Source organism: Bidens hawaiensis, unplaced genomic scaffold (genome assembly GCF_021521415.1).
Source record: "Bidens hawaiensis isolate Kalapana, Puna unplaced genomic scaffold, B.hawaiensis_p1.1 tig00039121_1, whole genome shotgun sequence".
Lineage (NCBI taxonomy): Eukaryota > Viridiplantae > Streptophyta > Magnoliopsida > Asterales > Asteraceae > Bidens > Bidens hawaiensis.
In genome coordinates, this window is record NW_027496887.1 from 74,240 (window position 1) to 94,795 (window position 20,556).

At 34.4% G+C, this 20,556-nt stretch overlaps 4 protein-coding genes across 4 annotated transcripts; 3 read left to right on the forward strand and 1 right to left on the reverse strand.

Annotated features, from left to right (window-relative positions):
- The first annotated feature begins 5,828 nt into the window (after positions 1-5,828).
- Positions 5,829-7,806, forward strand: LOC143591014 (uncharacterized). Its single transcript, XM_077071341.1, has 4 exons — positions 5,829-6,029; positions 7,006-7,070; positions 7,161-7,222; positions 7,315-7,806. The coding sequence occupies exons 1-4, from the start codon at positions 5,847-5,849 to the stop codon at positions 7,317-7,319; spliced, it is 315 nt and encodes a 104-aa protein (XP_076927456.1). The 5' UTR covers positions 5,829-5,846; the 3' UTR covers positions 7,320-7,806.
- On the forward strand, positions 7,376-9,577 carry LOC143591017 (uncharacterized). Its single transcript, XM_077071343.1, has 5 exons — positions 7,376-8,535; positions 8,618-8,759; positions 8,845-8,955; positions 9,031-9,122; positions 9,211-9,577. Exons 1-5 carry the CDS (start codon positions 7,376-7,378, stop codon positions 9,407-9,409), a joined length of 1,704 nt encoding a protein of 567 aa, XP_076927458.1. The 3' UTR covers positions 9,410-9,577.
- Positions 9,578-12,544: 2,967 nt separating this feature from the next.
- LOC143591009 (heat shock 70 kDa protein, mitochondrial-like) lies at positions 12,545-16,479 on the forward strand. Its single transcript, XM_077071335.1, has 6 exons — positions 12,545-12,750; positions 14,101-14,174; positions 14,251-14,329; positions 14,417-14,983; positions 15,059-15,679; positions 15,750-16,479. The coding sequence occupies exons 1-6, from the start codon at positions 12,676-12,678 to the stop codon at positions 16,362-16,364; spliced, it is 2,031 nt and encodes a 676-aa protein (XP_076927450.1). The 5' UTR covers positions 12,545-12,675; the 3' UTR covers positions 16,365-16,479.
- Positions 16,480-16,845: 366 nt separating this feature from the next.
- On the reverse strand, positions 16,846-20,326 carry LOC143591010 (glutamyl-tRNA reductase 2, chloroplastic-like). Its single transcript, XM_077071336.1, has 3 exons — positions 20,035-20,326; positions 18,647-18,888; positions 16,846-18,138 (listed from the first exon to the last, which is right to left on the reverse strand). Exons 1-3 carry the CDS (start codon positions 20,276-20,278, stop codon positions 17,017-17,019), a joined length of 1,608 nt encoding a protein of 535 aa, XP_076927451.1. The 5' UTR covers positions 20,279-20,326; the 3' UTR covers positions 16,846-17,016.
- Between the last annotated feature and the right edge of the window lie 230 nt (positions 20,327-20,556).

Below are 20,556 nucleotides of genomic sequence, written 5' to 3' on the forward strand. Positions count from 1 at the left end.
GGATGCAAACCCGAGTGAGCTCGGGATTTGATCTGACAAACTTGTACAAGGCCTGACTCAAATATTTCATTCCCTTAATCTACCAAAGTGACACAAGTGAGAATCAAACTTTAGTCTCCACATGATTTAGGGTTTGAGTCCCATTATAATTAATTTTCTTTTTAGGTTTCATAACATTTAACAAAATAAATACTTATAACAAAACTTACGAATTTAGTCAGTATCAATTAAGTCTATTATATCATTAAAAAAGTTAAATTTGTAAACACCCAAAACAAATATATAATCCTACACCACTCTCTTTCTAACTTTCATTTTATCAATGAATCCCTATATATAAGTATATTTTACCACGTAATTTATCAAACCATATTAAAAACATCATTTCAAACGGCTTTAAAGTCCACATATTGAAATCTACCTGTGGGGAATGAGGATTGAAATATTGAATCTTCATCTTATAGTCTGTTTTAAAACAATGATGCATTATTTTCATAATAAAACAATGATTTAAAACATGTAAATTAGTCTGTTTTATTTTTGCTATAAATGCCTTAATTTGGTTGTGTGTATTGCAAGTTTTTATGAGACAAGACCTATTCTATTTTAGATATTTGACAATATTTTTCTTATAAGTTATAATCATATATATTTTATTACCAAAAGAGTATATGATTTGTTATTTAAAGTAATTTTTGTCTAGTATACGTAAAGATTTTACTTGATAAATAATAGACCAAAACTATTATCGATCACATATAGCCTCTTTTTCTAGTGGCACGTCGTGTTTATCTTCATTAAATTGTTGTGTGTGTGTGTTCGTCGTTATAAATAAAAGGTTCTACACGACCACCCCACAATTTGAAGTGTTCCACGAACCATCCTTCCATTTTCCAGTCTTCTCAAAAAACCCGTAAACATTACTCACGTACGCTTAGCGGTTTTAGACGATGACTTATCTCTCATGCTCCTCAACATCCGAAGTCTTCCGTCCGTATTGCTTTCCCATTTGCGACTTTAGAGGTTAAAAAACTCACATATACTTTTACGAGTTAAAGCCATAAGTAGGACCTAATTTGAAGGGCAAGTAATGAAATGAAAAATATTGAAATCAAGAGAAAAACATTTGTGAACAACTATAGTATACTTGGGTGTGTGAGAGTGATTTATACAACTTAAAAATGTAAAAGGGACTTGTATATTTATCCTTATATCAAAACAAAAGAAAATATTATAAATAATTTTCAACGGATATACAAATCACATCTCTTGGTCAAATCCTATGCTATCTAATAGCATACACTTGGTGTCTCTTTCTTAACCAAGAACAAATTATGTATCGTTCCTAAACCAATAGAGTTTAAGCTCAAGTCCTAAATTAATGTTACGATTTAGTCATTAGGATATTCATGGTTTCATATAGAAAACATTTAATATTTTCTTTTATTTCACCAGACTATCCATTTTTAATATCTAGATCTTATTATAATATAAATAAGGAGTTCTGTTTGATTAAACCAATATGATTCCTTCTCACCCGCATTTAAGTTATAATCACAAAAGCAGACTACCGTAATTGTTATAACCGTCTAAATAAGTCAAACTGACGATACAACATTTTTTTATTTAAATAGGTTGGGAGTGATGCTAGTTTATTCTTTCTAATGTGTGATATTTGTATAAGACAATCATGTACTTTGACGGTAAAAGAGATGTGAGGGGATGATCAAGTTGTTTTAAGCTTTGCATCGTAAGTTAAATTGGGAAATGGTTTATATGATTACCAATATGCGTATTCTATGAACTCGTACCGCTAAATGTTGTAATCAGTCTCCAACATGTTTTAAATAATGTCAATCGAACAAGGCTACATTTTGACATAAAATTAGGTTTGCATAACTACGAGCCACCTACTCAAATAATGATTAGACCGTCTCATTAAATTACACAACCCATTTGAATCGAAAATATCCAAAGAACACAACATTAAAAAAAAAACATGTGGAAACCAATTGAGCTTACTAGGGGCCGGATACTACATTGTGTCTCTCTCCGTATGTCATAGGTATGAATAACGTGTGCACCTTCCGACCACATACATGCATCGATACATATATACCACTTCTTCAAAACAAATATCAACAATAAAAGTTTAATATTGTAATGAAGAAGAATACAAGTTATAAACTTACAATTAGTAGTTTCTAGTGACAATGTATATTTTATTATTTTTATACTGCCTACTCATTTCATGTGTACAAAATAAAAAGTTTTGTCATGATAAACGACAAGCACGTTTACTTTTTGCTCGGCATTCTTCTAGAAGTTTCATGAGATGTTTTTACAAATTTACCCAATTGCTACAATACTGAGCCATTAAGTGCTGAACCAGTAAAAGGTCTGAATGATTAAGAGAATCTGAACCAGTAAGTGCTGAACCAGCAAAGTGTTGTTTGTTTGGACCTCTGAATGTTTATCAGAATGACTATATTACCCTCTAAACTATTTCGTAGTGAATGATATATATCTGTTTAGTCATAGCTCCTAATAACGGTACTGAATGACCAAAGCTTTCATTATAACCAATTAAAATACATCTCAAAACAAACTTTCATTATAACAAACCAAAATACATTTTAAAAATAGTTCACCAAGTCACTAAACTTAACACTAAACAAACTTTCATTATTGGTTTTGTTAGTTACTATTAATATCTTGAGAAAACATACACACCTAACGTTTGCATACATACTATGTCATGGAGAAAACATACTGCTAACTTCTTGGTTATGATTTACATAATTTAGTTACATAATGTATGAAAAAAACTTCATTACAAAAGGTTAAGGTTGGCAGTTAACCACGTTTGCTTGTTTGTCCAAAAAGTTTGGCGAACCCTTAGCTGCGTTTTGATTAGATTATATGATAGGGCCTGTGGATGTCCAAAAAGAGTGGCAATATTTAGTAACGACAAAAGAGTCAAGAAAGTCTAAAGCTAACGTAATGCCAAACATGTAATATCTAAAGACCACTACTGATCGTAATTCACTAACGAAGACTTTGACATAACAAAAGACACTTTAAAGGCAAAATACCTTGTCAAAAGACGAAGTCATCCTGGAAGCAAAACTTAAGTACAGATGGAAGACCTGCAAAAGAACACCAATAATGAATTTTGAATAACTACATACTTGTTATGTAGTTGATACTATTCAAAAATGTATAGACAATGTAAAAGTTGAACCAACATAACCTAATTACCTGAGCAGGTGAACAGCTCGCAAAAGAACTTCACAGTTGACCAACAATTTGACTGGATGACCCTGAGAGAAATACGCGTAACAAACACAAATCAAAAGGCAGACATAGACAGCCTATATTATAATAACAGACACATTAGACAAATACATAAATCAAACAACACGTCTTCTTTCAGAAAAACACAAACCGGCCAACTAAACCATAATAAGTACATGGTGAGAAACTCACACTCTCCAACCATTGGAGTGAATTCCAATCATCAAACATGCAACCATCATAAACTAAACTATAATAAGTTAAAAAAAAGAATAATAAGATAGTAAAAATGAGTAATACCTTTTTTGGTACTGATATACGTGTGATAGGAAACTGTCAGTAGGTATGACCTATTATTCCTTCTTGTTAGCTCCACTTAGCGTGAACTATCACACAGAGAAACATGAACAACCCAGCTTATATGCGAACCTAAAATTTTAAGCGAACATAAATATACTTTTTGGGATGTTGGTGTTTACCTTCAATTTCTAAATGTGCCACGCTTCTCCATTGATGAATTTTGAAAATTAAGGTTATGTATGCTAGAACGAAGAAGAACGCCGGTGCAGCCGTATTTGTTACGAGTCTGCCTGCCTCAACATGTATCTCTGTTTGTTTTAATCAAAAAGCAATAAGAGAAACACGCAATAACATTATGTGAGTAATCATAACTTTTGAATTAATGTATATATATATATATATATATATATATATATATAATTGGAAGGACATGAAACTCTAGGTTTCAAATCAGGTATAAAATGCATCAGACCAAATCGCGGAACCAAACCGACCCCTTAATATAAAAACAAACACAATATACATGGTCAGTCCCACTTTATTTCATTTTGATGAAAAATAGAATTGAAGCCCTAATCTCTAACATAATCATATCAATCTGATTAATCAATTCTATAAACTAAAAACACACAAACAATATACAAGCATAGCAGATGGGAGAACAAAGAACGAACCAAATGGTTCATCAATTTTGGAAATCACAAATTACTATTGCATAAAAATAATTACCAGGGTAGAAGATGTGTTTGAAGGGCTGATTACCTCGCTAGCAAAGTAGCAGATTTGCGATTTGGGATTAGAAGGAGGAAGCGCTGTTGGTTGATAAGGAGAAGGAACGTTAGGGTATTCTGGTCCTTTTTTTATTCAGATCTCATTCAGCTACATTTTATCACTTACCGAATCAGATGTTTAGAATCTCATTCAGGTGTATCATTTAGAAGAGCCAAACAGTCTGAATAGCTCTTATATCTGAGCGAATCAGATGTATTTGTCTGAATGACTCAATTAAGTGGTTTACCAAACAGCCCCTAAATCTTTTTTGACAGCGACTAAAGTCGTTTAGTACTTACACATAGTATTTTAATTGTATTTATTTAGTTGGTTAAATTTTAAATAATATTTTATTAAAATCTGTTGAAAATGAGTGAAAAAAATGTGATATACACCACAATAGTTATATTTACACGTGTCTAATAACAATAATTTTCAATAATTTTTTTAAATTATTTTATGCTCTAGTATTCCTTTGGATAGAGGTACGGTGTGCCTACATCCCACCCTCCCAGACCCTACTTATAGCTTTGCTACTGGGCATGATTGATTGATTGATTGATTTTATGCTCTAGTATATGAGAGCTTGATATGGATGAAACGTGCCTCATACAATAGTTGGCACAAAGAAACATATGAGCTTCACACCCTAGCTTGCACACGCACGTGTGGCGCAAACACGGCATTACAGTTTTATGGTGCATTTTGTACTTAACCATTTTTATCAACATGAGTTGCCCTTTTAATTTTAAATTTTGGCTTCGTCACGGTCTTGGGTGTACCAAGTTACCCATCCTCTTGATAGATCCTAACACGAATTACTGACATGTGGTTTAGTACATAGGGTGCAAGTTATCACTATTAGGAAAATAAAAAGTACACATATTTTTTTTTTGTAAAGTAAAAGTTATACAACTCAAGTTTGAATATGATTAACCGGGTCCATTTTTTGTTGAAAATTTATATAATAAAATTTGATCCAAAATCAAATACTAAACTTTAGAAAAAAATAACCCTCCCTGCTGCATTTGTTGTTAGAGGTGTATAAAACCGGTTTTAAAATCAGTGTAATAGTTCAAGAAGGGGAACTTGTGATGAACCGTCGGACAAGGTCGGTTTAGGAACCAGTATTTTTTGTTAGAGCGGTTAGGTTCGGTTTCCAACGAACCTGTTCCAGACCGGTTTTTTCGAACAATGGGCTTAGAAGCGGTTTGTTTTCTAATTGTCTTTGTATATGACCTTTAAAACCCAATGGGCTTAGAACCTAACCGGGTTCGGGCTTCGTAATGAAACTGGGCCTAGCAGAATCAATTACCAAATGCAACGAATCCCAACGGCTAGTTACAAGTAGTCGTCAAGTTCAAATAATCATCAGATCTCTCTCACAAACACACAGAACTCAACACACAACAATCATCCAACGGCTACATTTCTCTTTCAATCGTGTCTGAAGAATGGAGGACCAGACGATTCAGCCGATGCCCGAACCGATGGACCGCAGCTCGGTAGAGGAAACTGAGATTAAACCAGAAGAAGAAGTTAGGGTTGAGGATGATAACGATGAGGAGTTTTATGAGAGGATTGAAGCTCCTAAGTTTGTCGATTTTACGAAACCTATACCGTTCGCACCGATGATCGGTACTGGTTCTGCTCTAGGGTTGGTATGTGATTCAAAATTCTCAGTTCATATTGTTGTTAGAATTTAAGATATGATGACTTTGGATACTTTAAATTAGGATGTATTGTACTTGTTACTTGTTAATTCAAAGTTATTAATCAATCGTGAATTGATGCTTTATTCATAATCATAATATACTGAAATTTTAGAATAAATTAGGGCAACAACAGAAACCTTGTCCCTGATCTAGATAATTGAAGATTTGGCTGCTAATTTTGTTTATGGATTGATATTATCATAAGGGTGCAAACGAGCCGAGCCCGAGCTCAACTAGGCTTGAGCTCGGCTCGTTTTGACTTACGAGAGCTCAAGGGCTAGAGCTCGGCTTGTTTTGACTTAAGAGAGCTCGAGCTCTTTTTTTAAAGATCGAGCTTGGCGTGTGAGACGTTTTTTCAAGCTTGAGCTTGGCTCAGGCTCGACTCGTTTCTCGTTTAGTATTTGTTAATTAATTCATAAACATTTTAAATTATTTTTTAATTATATATATATATATATATATTATACATTTTTAATTAATTCATAAACTTAATATATATAAATATTTTTAAACCATAATATATATTTAATTATTTTTTAATTAAATTATAAACATTTTTAATTACTTTTTAATTATTGTTTTGTTATAGATTATAATATATATTATTTAGTTATATTTATCATAATTTTATATATAATAAAAGTTATATAAATATATATTTAACACATTAAATAAAGATTATATAAATAATAGGCTGGTTTAGGCTTGCGAGCTGGCTCAAGCTCGATAAGTGAAGCTCGGGTTCATGCTTGTTTATTAAACAAACTTTTTTTAAGGCTCAAGCTTGGGATCGCTCGGATCAACTGGAGCTTTTAACGAGCCGATCTCGAGTAGCTCACGAGCCGGCTTGGCTCATTTGCACCCCTGATTATCCTGATTAGAGTCTGGTACATTTTGTTAACATGATCAAAATTGTGCTCAGGGTGTGACCGAAAGCACGAGGAGGAGATCAACCCTGAAGAGATCTCTAAAAACTTTGTTCTTAGAGTGAGTATTTGTTCTTCTATTACAATAACAATATTTTCCAACATTCAAATGTAAGAATAACTTGTTAATGTACTTATGAATGTCCAATAGGTTATGGCAGCAAGAAGTCCCAATATCAAGCTTAGAAGAGCATTATGCAGGGAACACTCCAGGTACATACTTTATGACAGTAATTATCTTCTTAGTAACAGAAAAACCTTAATCAGATACCAAGTTGCTAACACTTCATGTTCTTGTGCTTTAGTATAAAATGTCCACTTTCAGCTCCTGCAAAGCCATCCAAGCCCAGGATACCAAAGTTTAACATGGCTTCTTCTTTGACTTCTCACAAGAATGGGGACCCACAAAACAAAACCGGACCATGTTCAAAAGTTGGTTCCACACCAGTGGCGAGAACGAGGCAAGTTGCTGCCAAATATATGACAACACCAAGGAACAAAATGTGTCAACCGAATCCCAACTCGTTTAGAAGTGTTCAAAATCCAAAAACAACCACTGTTGATGTGGTTAAAAGTCGAGCGGTTGCAAAGGCTCTGGTTTTTCGTTCTCCAAAGAAGGCTATTGTTCTTAAAAAGTCTGTTGAATTGCATACTCCTTTAACAAAGATTTGTGAAGGGATGAAGAGGCTTGGATTAGCAAGTCAAAAGAAGACAGTAAAGGGTAGTGTTAGCAAGCCCAAGAAAACAGAAACCGAAGATTCATCAAGAAAACAATTAAAGATTTGCAGGAGTGAGAAAAAGTCTTTGGCATCTGCAAAGTCTACAAAGACTGAGAACAAGAAGACTTTCACTGAAAAATGTCAATCTGTGCATGAGCAAGTGGTTGATGTGAAACCGAACGATGGTTTCACATCTGAAGTTAGCAAGAAAGAAGATATGATTCATCATGAAACTTCTGCCACTTCAAATTCACATGCTTTGAAAGCTGAATATAATGATTTGTCGAGTATAGAAGACAAAGAGAACATTATATGTGCTGAAGATCATTCAAATGAAGCGAAAGGAAAGTCTTCAATTCCCCATGAAACTTCTGAAGCTTCAAATTTGCATGCTTTGAGAGCTGAAATCAAAGATTTGTCGAATATAGAAGATAAAGAAAACATGGTGAACGCTGAAGATCATTCAAAAATCAAAGATGTGTCGAATATAGAAGATAAAGAAAGCATGGTGAGTGCTGAAGATCATTCAAAAATCAAAGATATGTCGAATATAGAAGATAAAGAAAACATGGTGAGTGCTGAAGATCATTCAAATGAAGTGGAAGAAAAGGCTTTAATTCCCCATGAAACTTCTGAAGCTTCAAATTCACATCCTTTGGGAGCTGAAATCAAAGGTTTGTCAAATATAGAAGAAGATAAAGAGAATATGGTAACTGAAGATCATTCAAATGAAGTGAATGTTGGATTTGAAAATGAGCAGATGGATGATGGTAAAGAAAATGCTTTAAATCCTCAAGATAATAACAGGTATGATATTGGTTGATTTTAAAATTTGATATTTCATGTCATGTGCTTTAATTTCTAGCTAATAACACCTATATGCACACAGATCTAACCAGCCATTGGGCGATAAGATGCTCAATAAGGAGATACATAAAAAGAACAAGGTTGTTCAAACTGCGGGTCCTGGTGTTATGAAATGCAAAAAACCAAAGCCTACAAGCATCAAGCCTTTTAGGCTAAGAACTGATGTAAGAAGCCGTAATTGCAGTATATCTAATGATTTTTTGACTTTCACAAACATGTATAGCAATCAAGTTATTGGTTTGTTTGTAGGAAAGAGGGATTCTTAAAGAAGCTAATCTAGAGAAAAAGCTTCATCTTCCTGCTCCTAAAAAGGAGGTTGCAAAAGATACAAGCGTAATAAAGAGAACATATCGAGTTCCAGTACGTATATATTGCATATAAACAAATCCTGATGTTATACAACTTTTATTCATATGTTACAATTTATGTTTCCAGAAAAACGAAAACTTTTCAAATGACACTGCACGAAAACGCCCTGAATCAACACTTCAAAGACCCATGACCAGCTTAAAGACAAGATCTCAAAGGTAGTCCTTGTTTGGTATCTATATGGTTGATTGGTTTCTTGAATTAGCAAGAAAACTAAAGCAAGTTATTACTGGATTGAATATGCAGGATTCCAGGTCAGCAACTCGGTGTAATAAAGGAAAAATCTTCTAAATTATTAAGTGATGTTACGGTGGGGGCAAACAAAAGTAGAGCTGTTTCTGCTGCAAGATCCACGTCAAGGGGAAAACAACCCGTGACTATTGCTAAAGAACCAAACTTTCACACCTCACATCTGCCAAGAACTTGCTCAAAGATAGTTGCTTAAGGTGCTGGTGGTTTATGTTTAATGTTAGTTTTTGTTTTGTCAATCATTCATTGAGTTTCATGATTATTTCTATGTTAGCTTAGAACGATTTTTTATGTAGTCATTTGTTTGATTGTGTTGCTACAAAAGTTTTGTAGCCCTTTATCAGATTGATTTTGTGAGGAATGATAAGTCCTGTGTATCTAAACTTATGACTTCAAAGTCATTCAGCTTCATTTGTTGCTACAAGTTCTGTTGGTATGCAATAATATTCTGTGAAAAACTGAAGCAAATTCTATTTTGGATGTTACTAATTGCAACTTCACTTCCCAGTTTTACATCAAAGAGCTTGATAACCGGTTGATGGGTTGGGTAACGGGTTGAAATGGACTAGTTCTAACTGCTAACTTTTTTTTATAGGGACTGAAACGAGTTACACAACAAATTAAGTTCTTTTTAATAAGTGTGTTCAATTCTAATTGGTTGGGTAACGCGGGACAAAATGGACTTAGAAGAGTTGTGCAACAAATAGAGCTTTTTTAATACTGTGTGTTAAATATGTAATGGATTGGACTCAAATGAGATGTATTATTTGAGTACTTATCATTTTTAATCTCTTAGACTTTTCAGGTATAACATGTAAGACTTTTCAGGTACATGATAAATGACAAATGGCTACTCATGGGACAAAATGGACTTAGAAGAGTTGTGCAACAAATAGAGCTTTTTTAATACTGTGTGTTAAATATGTAATGGATTGGACTCAAATGAGATGTATTACTTGAGTACTTATCATTTTTAATCTCTTAGACTTTTCAGGTATAACATGTAAGACTTTTCAGGTACATGATAAATGACAAATGGCTACTCATGGAGAAAAATTTATAAAATTTAAAATGCTGAACGTATATAATTAATTAACTCAAAATGTAAAATAGTCTTTTATAAAAATTTAGAAAATTTGAAAAGTTAATGTATGTAATTAATTCAAAATGTAAAATAGTCTTTTATAAAAAACCTACAAAGAATCAGCCAAACAAATCATACAATGGTGTGTTTGTCATATAACAAACATTTTAAGAATGTTCAACACATTTATCTTACTTCAAACAAACACTATTAAAACTTTTGTAAGCCACTTTCTAATCATCCCAAAAATAAAGTGACTTTGTAAACAATCTTTTCCATTCCCATTTTAAACAACAAATTTTTTTCACCTTCTCACTAAATGATGTCTGGAATTATGAAAATTGTTCAGGCCATAATCCAAAACAAACAAAGCTACTTCAAGTGATTTTCCCGGTTACAATGTGGTGTATACGGAGAGCAAGGAATAACAAGATCTTTAACGAGACAAATACTAGTCCGACACAAGTTATGGAGAACATAAAGATACTAAGCTTTCTATGGATGGTCTCAAGATCGAAGAAATTTGGAGTTGGTTGGGACAATTGGTGCAAATTTTGTTAGGATCAGACGGGTCAAACACACGAACACAAATCACACACCACTCAGCTCACAATCAATAACAACACAAAGAGTTATAGTGGTTCGGTCCGGCTCTGACCTACGTCCACTCTCAGTAACTAGGAGGTTTTTATTTCTTGTTGATGATATAAACAGATACAAGATCAGTCTCTTATATAGAGATTATATAGGATTTTTTCAAACAAAGAAATTAATGTTGCAGAAGAAATGGATAACACACAGTTGTCTTCAGCCACTTCTTTTGACAGGCTGCAAACATGGTTGCAGTTTTCACACACGTTTTTCTGCCTTTGTTTTTTGACAAACCACAAGAGTGGCTTCACACTCAACAAATTTAACATCTAATCATGTAATTTTGTTTGTACCTTTATGGTATATTGGTGGTTATTTGTTGTGAATAGAATACCGGCCTTTAAAAAAAATCAACATTTTAAAGAATAACACTTTTTCTGCCTCCACAAGAGTGGCTTTACACTCAACAAATTTAACATCTAATCATGTAATTTTGTTTGTACATTTACGGTATCTTAGTGGTTATTTGTTGTGAATAGAATACCGTCTTTAAAAAAAATCAACATTTTAAAGAATAACACTTTTTCTGCATCTGTTTTTTTTGACAAACCACAAGAGTGGCTTCACACTCAACAAATTTAACATCTAATCATGTAATTTTGTTTGTACCTTTATGGTATCTTGGTGGTTATTTGTTGTGAATAAAATACCGTCTTTAAAATAAATCAACATTTTAAAGAATAACACTTTCCACATATTGGTTAGATGATCTTATGCTGATCACATCCATCACAAAATCAAGATTTAGGTAGCAAGAGTTACGAAATATCAAGTAACATTGTAAGCATTAAGGACTCGTCTATATCCAAACTTGATGCGGCAAGCACTTAAAATTTCTAACCATTTTCAAATTGTTATAAGTAATTTGTAAAATATAAATACCTAACTATTGTTGGAAAATTCGATCAAACAACCAAAATATTATTAACAAACAAAAAAGTACCCGATAAACTCAAACGACCTAAACGTATATAAACTCAAACAGTTATCTCATAACATTTAAGCTAAATTTAAACTAATCTAGACTAATCTGATAGATATAACTAAATAAACTAAAACAAATTTTATCTCCTTTTAATCAAGATTAACATCTTCAACTTTTATGACGTTATGATTTAAGAGAAAAGAAAAAGATCTAGAAGTGAACTCATTCCGGTTCTATTCGAGATGAACCAATCGCAAAAGAAATAATATGAAGGAGGAATATACGATGGGACAAACTGATTTCTGCCTTTCATTATAAAAACCAAAAGAATTTAAATACACCAATTTAGCAAATACCAATATGGAAATGCAACCTACGGCCAATTTACCTAAAAAAACAAGCGAGCCTGGTGGTGTCATGTCTGGGTTTGGCCTGTTTTACTCACATGGTTCGTATCAGAACTATAATAAAAAAAAATTAGAATTACGAACTAACATAAACGTATATTAGTAACAATAATAATAATAATAATAGTAGTAGTAGTTAAAAACTTAAAACGTAAAGGAGGTGGTAGGGGCAACTAGAAGCTTCAAAAAAACCTAACACATCCAATTTATATTAGTGGAACGGTCATAATAATAATAATAATAATAATAATAACAGCCCATCCGTCCTCCAAGTAGCCCAATATCTGACCACACAACACAAGTTCCGTGACCAATTCATTTCGTTAATTTATTTCCGTTCAAAAACCCTAAACCCTAATATAACAGACTACCAGATTCATACACTCTCAACCGTCATGGCTACTTCGGCGTTACTGAGATCTCTTCGCCGACGTGACATCTCTTCTGCTTCTCTCAACGCCTTCAAATCCGTATGCATCTTATTTACACTTTATTAGTTTTAATTTGTTCAGTTTATGTATGTTTGTGAAAACGATGTGTTTATTACGTTTAGCTTGTTTAGTTTTCATTTGTACGGAGCAGGATACGTGTAACGGTTATTGAATTGATGTTTAATAATAATAATATTCACTTGTTATTGTTCTGTGTTAGACTGTTAGTGATTTAATAGATCCCTGGATAATTAGTTTTGAATGTAAATGTATGAATTATAATACAGTTAAGTGGAGCTAAATCATTATTGATTTGACTGTGTAACATTGACTGTTTATTGTGTGCCGTTTTACGGATGAGTGATTTGATACACACAGAGAAAACGAGGTGTTTATCACGCTTAGCTTTATTTTTTGTTTTTATACGTATAATCATATGGGGCAGGATATATGTATTAGTGATTGAATTGATCGTTAGTAATATATCACTTGTTATTGTTATGTGTTAAGATGGCAGTGCTTTGATAAGTCTCTGGATAATTAGTTTTGAATTTATCAATATGAATTTTAATGCATTTAAGTGAAGCTAATTATCATTGATTGACTGTGTATCATTGAATGTTTATTTTAAGCCGGTTTAGTGGATGAATGATTTGATAAACTATGTGAAAATGAGGTGTTTATTACGCTTCGCTTTTTTAGTTTTCATTCGTGCAATTGTATCGAGCATGACATGTTTATTAGTAGTTGAAATGATCTTCAGTAATATGTCACTTGTTATTGTTTTGTGTTGGACTGTTCTAGTATTGAATATTTGAATGCAACAGTTTGAATTATAATACAGTTTTAAGTGAAGCTAAATCATCACTGATTGACTGTTTATTGTATGCTGGTTTTGTGTTGATAAACTCGGTGAAAACGAGGTGTTTATTTAGGTTTTTTAGTTTTCAGTCAAGCAATCGAATGGAACAGGGTGTTTGTATCAGTGAATGAAATGATCTTTAATAGTGTCTCACCTGTTATTGCTTGTGTTTGACAGTAAGTGATTTGTTAATTAAACTATGTTTGAGTGCAACAATATGAATCTTCATGCAGTTAAGTTGAGCTAAACCGTCATTGACTGCGACATTTACCGTTAAATGTATGCGTGTTATGTGGATGAATGTTCCGATAAACTCGGAAAAACAAGGTTTATATCATACCTGGCTTCTTTAATTTTCATTCATACAAGCGATACAATTTGTATGAAGCAGGAGATATGTATGAGTATATCAATGATTAAAATGTTCTTTTATAATTCTCACCTGCTATTGTCGTGTGTTAGGCTGTTAGTGCTTTTATAACTATCTAAAAACTACTTTTGAATGTAACAATTGAATCTTCATGCAGTTTAATGGAGCTAATCCATCATTGAATGGGTCACATTTGAGTCACAAATTTGGCGTAATTGCTAGGCCCTTCAGGTATCACACGTCTACTATTCAGCAGATTATGATTTTGTCTTCTTTAATAGTAACTAATACATGCCTTTTGATGCAGTTCAAGACCTCTTGGAAATGAAGTTATTGGGATTGATTTGGGTACTACAAACTCATGTGTTGCAGTCATGGAGGGCAAGGTAAGATCCATATCTAATATGTTTGAAGGACTTTTATATTTGATTTATGAATATTTACTAAACAACTGTTGATGCTCTTCTACTCAGACTGCAAAAGTTATTGAGAATGCTGAAGGAGCACGTACAACTCCGTCAGTTGTGGCCTTTAACCAGAAAGGGGAGTTGATTGTGGGCACTCCTGCAAAACGTCAAGCGGTTACCAACCCAACAAACACAGTATTTGGGACCAAACGTTTGATTGGAAGACGATATGATGACCCCCAGACACAAAAAGAAATGGGAATGGTTCCATATAAGATTGTCAAGGCGCCAAATGGAGATGCTTGGGTTGAGGCCAATGGACAGAAGTATTCTCCCAGCCAGATTGGTGCTTTTGTTCTTACAAAAATGAAGGAAACCGCTGAAGCATATCTTGGAAAGACCATTAATAAAGCTGTTATTACCGTACCAGCTTACTTCAATGATGCACAAAGACAAGCCACTAAAGATGCTGGAAAAATTGCTGGTTTAGACGTGCAGAGAATCATCAACGAGCCAACAGCTGCTGCACTTTCGTATGGGTTGAATAACAAAGAAGGTCTTATTGCAGTTTTTGATCTTGGTGGTGGAACTTTTGATGTTTCTATATTGGAGATATCAAATGGTGTCTTTGAGGTATCCAGCATTTTCATTTCTCTGTTAAGTTGATATCCTATATATTGTATATACTAATTCTTTTTGTTTATACAGGTGAAAGCAACAAATGGTGACACGTTTCTTGGAGGAGAAGACTTTGATAATGCCTTGTTGGATTTCTTGGTTGGTGAGTTCAAGAAAACAGAGGGCATTGACTTGACAAAAGACAGGCTCGCTCTTCAGAGACTTAGGGAAGCTGCTGAGAAGGCTAAAATTGAACTTTCATCCACAACTCAAACCGATATTAACTTGCCGTTCATCACAGCTGACACATCTGGTGCTAAGCATTTGAACATCACTCTAACAAGGTCTAAATTTGAGGCTTTAGTTAATCACCTGATTGAGAGAACCAAGAGTCCATGCAAAAACTGTGTGAAGGATGCAGGTGTAACAACCAAGGAGGTTGATGAAGTCCTTCTCGTTGGTGGGATGACACGTGTCCCCAAAGTTCAGGAAGTTGTTACGGAAATCTTCGGGAAGACACCAAGCAAAGGAGTGAACCCCGATGAGGCAGTTGCGATGGGAGCAGCTATTCAAGGTGGCATTCTTCGTGGTGATGTTAAAGAACTTCTTTTACTTGATGTCACACCTTTATCACTCGGTATTGAAACGCTCGGTGGCATCTTCACCAAACTCATTACCAGGAACACCACAATCCCAACCAAGAAAAGTCAGGTGAGTCTAAACGCGTCACTAGTCATCAATCAGTTGTTTTGACATTGTTACATTGCGTTTTTGTTTGCAGACGTTTTCAACAGCAGCCGACAACCAGACTCAAGTGGGGATTAAAGTTCTCCAAGGAGAACGAGAAATGGCATCTGATAATAAGTTACTGGGAGAGTTTGACCTCATGGGTATTCCTCCTGCGCCAAGAGGCATGCCTCAAATTGAGGTGACGTTTGATATCGATGCAAACGGGATTGTGACAGTTTCAGCTAAAGATAAGTCGACCGGGAAAGAACAACAAATTACAATTAGGTCCTCAGGTGGTCTGTCAGATGCCGATATTGAGAAGATGGTTAAGGATGCAGAGCTTCATGCACAAAAGGATGCTGAAAGGAAGGCGTTGATTGATGCCAAGAACAATGCTGACACCACTATCTACAGTGTTGAGAAGAATCTGAACGAGTACAGAGACAAGCTTCCTAGTGAAGTGGTGGCTGAAATCGAGGGTGCGGTTTCTGATTTAAGGAAAGCTTCTACCGGTGAGGATGCTGCTGAGATTCAGGCCAAGATTGATGCTGCAAATAAGGCACAATCAAAGATTGGACAGCATATGCAAGGCGGTTCTGGGTCTGGAGGATCGCAAGATGGTGGTGAACAAGCCCCGGAAGCAGAGTATGAGGAGGTAAAGAAGTAGAATTCTTGTTTCCTATGATTTGATTTCATTTTTAACAAAATACGGCGGTTTTTGTATCGGAGATTACTGGTAGAAATAATCAATAATTATATGGCTTGGTCCGCTAGAATTCGATTTCTTTAATTAAAGTGTTCGAAGAAGTTATTGTTTGTAAGGTGAGCGAATTCGACTGTGGAAGTTCTTTGTAGGTCCATACTCCATAGTGTTGCCGTGTACTTCCGATGAGTTGATGTTTTACTTTATTCGGACTTGTGTTTATTTGTGAGTGTTGATCTTTACCTGGATAAAAGAGTTTGTTTTTTTCAATCGCTAGATTGTAGTGATCCATACCATTACCCCATAGGCCCATATCAAACATACCTTAAGTAAGTGATAATACAGATCTTTATAAGAATCTGGACCAGCTATAATAGTCATGCTATTATAAAAACATCGAAAAAAAATAAAAGAAAATAAGTCATTTTAGAAGAAAAAATATTTAACAATGTTATAAAAAACACTCATTACAAACCCTTGGAAGACCCCCAATTGGGAAAGTCATCTCACTTTATTACCGTATAAATAAATCAGTATAAAACTCAACTTGTTACCTCTAAAACAAATGGATCCCTACTAGGATACTATGAATCATATGATTCTCACAAAATCATAGTTAACTTTTCACCTTCTCCATCTTAGACCGAATCTTTTCCTCTAAAATAGAGATCTCGGTATCAAGCCCGAAGATCCTGTTCAACGCGTGCATGTTCTCAAGAATCTCATCCAACGTTCGACCTTCTGTTTCATCTGACCTTAAATGCTGCATCGGACCCTCGAGTAACTTATTAACTATACCTTTACTTAACCCATGAATCGCGATCTTTTGCTTTTTCGTTAAATCACCCATTTTCTCTATACATTTGTCAAACTCACTTGCTCGAATCCGTTCAGCATACGCCCTCAGTTTCTTTAACGTTGGAACCGTCTCTAACGAGTCTTTCCACGCTTCAAATTCGTGCACTTCTTCTGATATTATTTGTTGCGCTTCTAACGCCTTACGTGAACGATCCTCTTTATTCGCTTCCACAACTTCCTTCAAATCATCAACGTTATACACACGTGTGGTTTTAAGATCCGACACGCACGACTCCACGTTTCTTGGAATGGATATGTCAATAAACATCCGTTGACTTTGTGAAGTTGAAGTAGGAAACGTCTCGACTTGTTCTTTAAAAAATAACGGTGTTTCAGAAGCCGTGCACGTGAAGATAACATCAGACTCCGAAGCACAAGATGATAACTCGGAAAACGATTGATAAACGATGTCAATGTTCTCACACTCGCCACGTATCACGTTGACTTTATCTTCAGTTCGATTAACAACCACCATTTTTGTGCAGCCTTTAGCAACCAGATGTTTGATCACGAGTTTTCCCATTTTTCCTGCACCGACTACTAATACTCTCACGGAATCAAACGAAGATTCTGGAATCTTCATTTGTGCGAGTTCTACAGCGGCTGAGCTAACGGACACTGACCCGGAAGAGATTCTGGTCTCGGTTCTGACCCGTTTGCCTACTGTGATTGCGTGCTTGAATAGCCCGCTGATCTTCCTATCAAAACCGGGGACTCCTTGTGCTACTTTGACCACGTGTTTGACCTGAGAAAGAATTTGACCTTCGCCTAGAATGAGAGAATCGAGACCCGCGGATACTTCAAATAAGTGTTTCGTGGCGTCTTTGTTATGAAGCAAGAATTGATGCTGAGAAATCTCTGAAACCGAAACACCACTAACCTGCAATACAAAAAAATAAAAAAAAAACAAAAAACAATCACTTCCAAAATCACAATATTATTTGTGTACCCACAATGCTAATTGCTAAGATTTGAGTATTGAAAGTATCTATGTGGTTTTTGATGATCAGAATCCAATAATTAGCAATGGCAAAAACAGACTGCAAATAGTGGTTAAGAATTTATAATGTAATAAAAGAATATTCATATTTAAAAGAAATAAAACACTTTTTTGTGAGATAGAAATACCAAAGGGGTAATCAAGTAATTTACTTTACCCTTTGATAAGTAATTCTGTTGCAGTTAGAATGAATCTGACTATCAAAAACTAATTACTTCACATCCTAACTAACAAGGTAATAAACAACCGAACATGATTATCCAAATTCCAACCATTAAACTGCAAGTCACAATAATCAGATAAATCAATTTCTAAATGAACATCCAAACAAAGTCAACTGCCAACCATGAGGTCAGGAATCTACATTTTATTAGAAGATTATTAGTACCTTGGACATCCACTCAGTCACTTCCTTAACTCCACGATGTTGGGAGAGAGCCACGACATAGATCTCCATCCTGTTACAAGTACTAAGAACAGCAGCCTCTTCTATATGGTTCAATGCACATAACTCACTAATTGCTTGTGGCAATTGTGCTTCTGGAATCGAAAGCTTCTCACGGATATCAACTGGTGCTGTATGAAAACTAAGCCCAATCACCATAAGACTGCTCCTTTCTTTCGTATACCCTATCAAGTTCACCAAAACACAAAATCAATATACGATAACAATCATTGCTTTCCATGTAAATCCATCAATTTTTATTTAGAAGTACACATAATTATGACAACATAAGCACATATATTCTCGTAAAATCAGTTTCAAAACTTCAATGTTAAATCTAGATGATCTGTTCAAAAAAGTACCAAACTTTGGCATTTTGCAATCTCAAAACCTTAAAAAACTTCCAAAATAGAACCATATGAGTATATATTAGTGCATATATTTCTTAATTTTGTGTCCTTATAAACATGGTTGCAGAAGGCGCTATGCGCAGCCAGGTTGGTTGACTGGAGAGTTGCGAGTACTCAGCTCAGGCGTCAAGTACTTGCCACTTGGATATGGTAAATTACTAAGAAATTAATTCGGGAAATTATATATATGTCATATACCATAAGTTTATTGTTAATATTTATAACAAAATATGTGAATATCAATATAAATTAAAAAGGATACATGTTCAAAAATTGATATTCAATTTTTAATATTATAGACATAGCAATCATTTAATTCTCGTCTTCCAAGCTTTCCCTGTGAAAAACAGCTAAAATCGGTAAAAAAGCAGCTAATCCAATCAGTTTGACCGATTCTGCGTAAGGTTGGCCGAGCTGAAGAAACTCGCCTCGACATCCTAGGGGTATGCAAGAAACCAAAAAAACCAATCTGAAACAAAAAACAAAGGTTTGGTTTTATGCTTTCGTGATAACCAAACTAACGGTTTGGTTTTGGTTTTGGTTTTGTATGTAATAAAAACCGAAAAAATTGAACTGAACCGAATTTCTAGATTTTTATTTATTTTAAGTAATTTATAAAGAATTTAATAAATAGGTAACTCAAATACTTTAGGCCAAATGTATAATAGCCTATTCGTTAACAATTAAGAAATTATTTATACCTAAATACAGTATTTTCGGACTAAAATTTTCAAGCTCAAATGCCAAAAACCAAAACAAAAACCCAAAATCCAAAAACCGAAGTTTTGGTTTTCGATTTGGTTTTATCCCAAAACCACACTAGTTCAATTCAAATATAATAATAATAATAATAATAATAATAATAATAATAACAATAATAATAATAATAAAAATGAATAATAATCTGAAATGAAAACTGACTGTCTCCAGCGGAGTATTTGAGAGCTTGAAGAGCTGAAACGCTTGATGACGATCTCACAACGTCGTCGTCGTTGTTCCGATCCAACGCAAATTCACACCTAGGGTTTACCGGACCCGACGCCCTAACAGAAATCAATCTCCTGACGCCAACCGGATTATTAACATCCCGACGGATATTACAAGGAAGATTATTATGAAGAACACCGCCACCGGAGTTACTTAAACCACTCGAAACCACCACCATTGATGATGATGATAATAATAATAATAATAAAGAGAGCTCCAGAAATACAGGAGATTGGATGATTAATCTATCAAATGATAATAATACTTTGGAATTGAATCGATGATTGATGCGTTGAATTGAAGCAATTAATTTAATAATTTTAGGGGTGGGTGGGTGGTCGTTTAGCCCCCACACGCCTACTATCCACACCGGCAGCTTCCGTTAGTCCACGACTGGGCCTGCTGGATAATACAATAATTATATATGATCAAGGGTGTATATACATAATACATGTA

Coding starts and splice junctions, on each gene's coding strand:
- LOC143591017 (XM_077071343.1), top strand. CDS start 7,376: ATGGCTTCTTCTTTGACTTCTCACAAGAATGGGGACCCACAAAACAAA. Junction 8,536..8,617: donor AATCCTCAAGATAATAACAG/GTATGATATTGG, acceptor ATATGCACACAG/ATCTAACCAGCCATTGGGCG. Junction 8,956..9,030: donor AGAGAACATATCGAGTTCCA/GTACGTATATAT, acceptor TTATGTTTCCAG/AAAAACGAAAACTTTTCAAA.
- LOC143591009 (XM_077071335.1), top strand. CDS start 12,676: ATGGCTACTTCGGCGTTACTGAGATCTCTTCGCCGACGTGACATCTCT. Junction 14,175..14,250: donor GTAATTGCTAGGCCCTTCAG/GTATCACACGTC, acceptor CTTTTGATGCAG/TTCAAGACCTCTTGGAAATG. Junction 14,984..15,058: donor TATCAAATGGTGTCTTTGAG/GTATCCAGCATT, acceptor TTGTTTATACAG/GTGAAAGCAACAAATGGTGA.
- LOC143591014 (XM_077071341.1), top strand. CDS start 5,847: ATGCCCGAACCGATGGACCGCAGCTCGGTAGAGGAAACTGAGATTAAA. Junction 6,030..7,005: donor CTGGTTCTGCTCTAGGGTTG/GTATGTGATTCA, acceptor AATTGTGCTCAG/GGTGTGACCGAAAGCACGAG. Junction 7,071..7,160: donor CTAAAAACTTTGTTCTTAGA/GTGAGTATTTGT, acceptor AATGTCCAATAG/GTTATGGCAGCAAGAAGTCC.
- LOC143591010 (XM_077071336.1), bottom strand. CDS start 20,278: ATGGTGGTGGTTTCGAGTGGTTTAAGTAACTCCGGTGGCGGTGTTCTT. Junction 18,889..20,034: donor CAAATACTCCGCTGGAGACA/GTCAGTTTTCAT, acceptor TGAACTTGATAG/GGTATACGAAAGAAAGGAGC. Junction 18,139..18,646: donor TGACTGAGTGGATGTCCAAG/GTACTAATAATC, acceptor TTTGTATTGCAG/GTTAGTGGTGTTTCGGTTTC.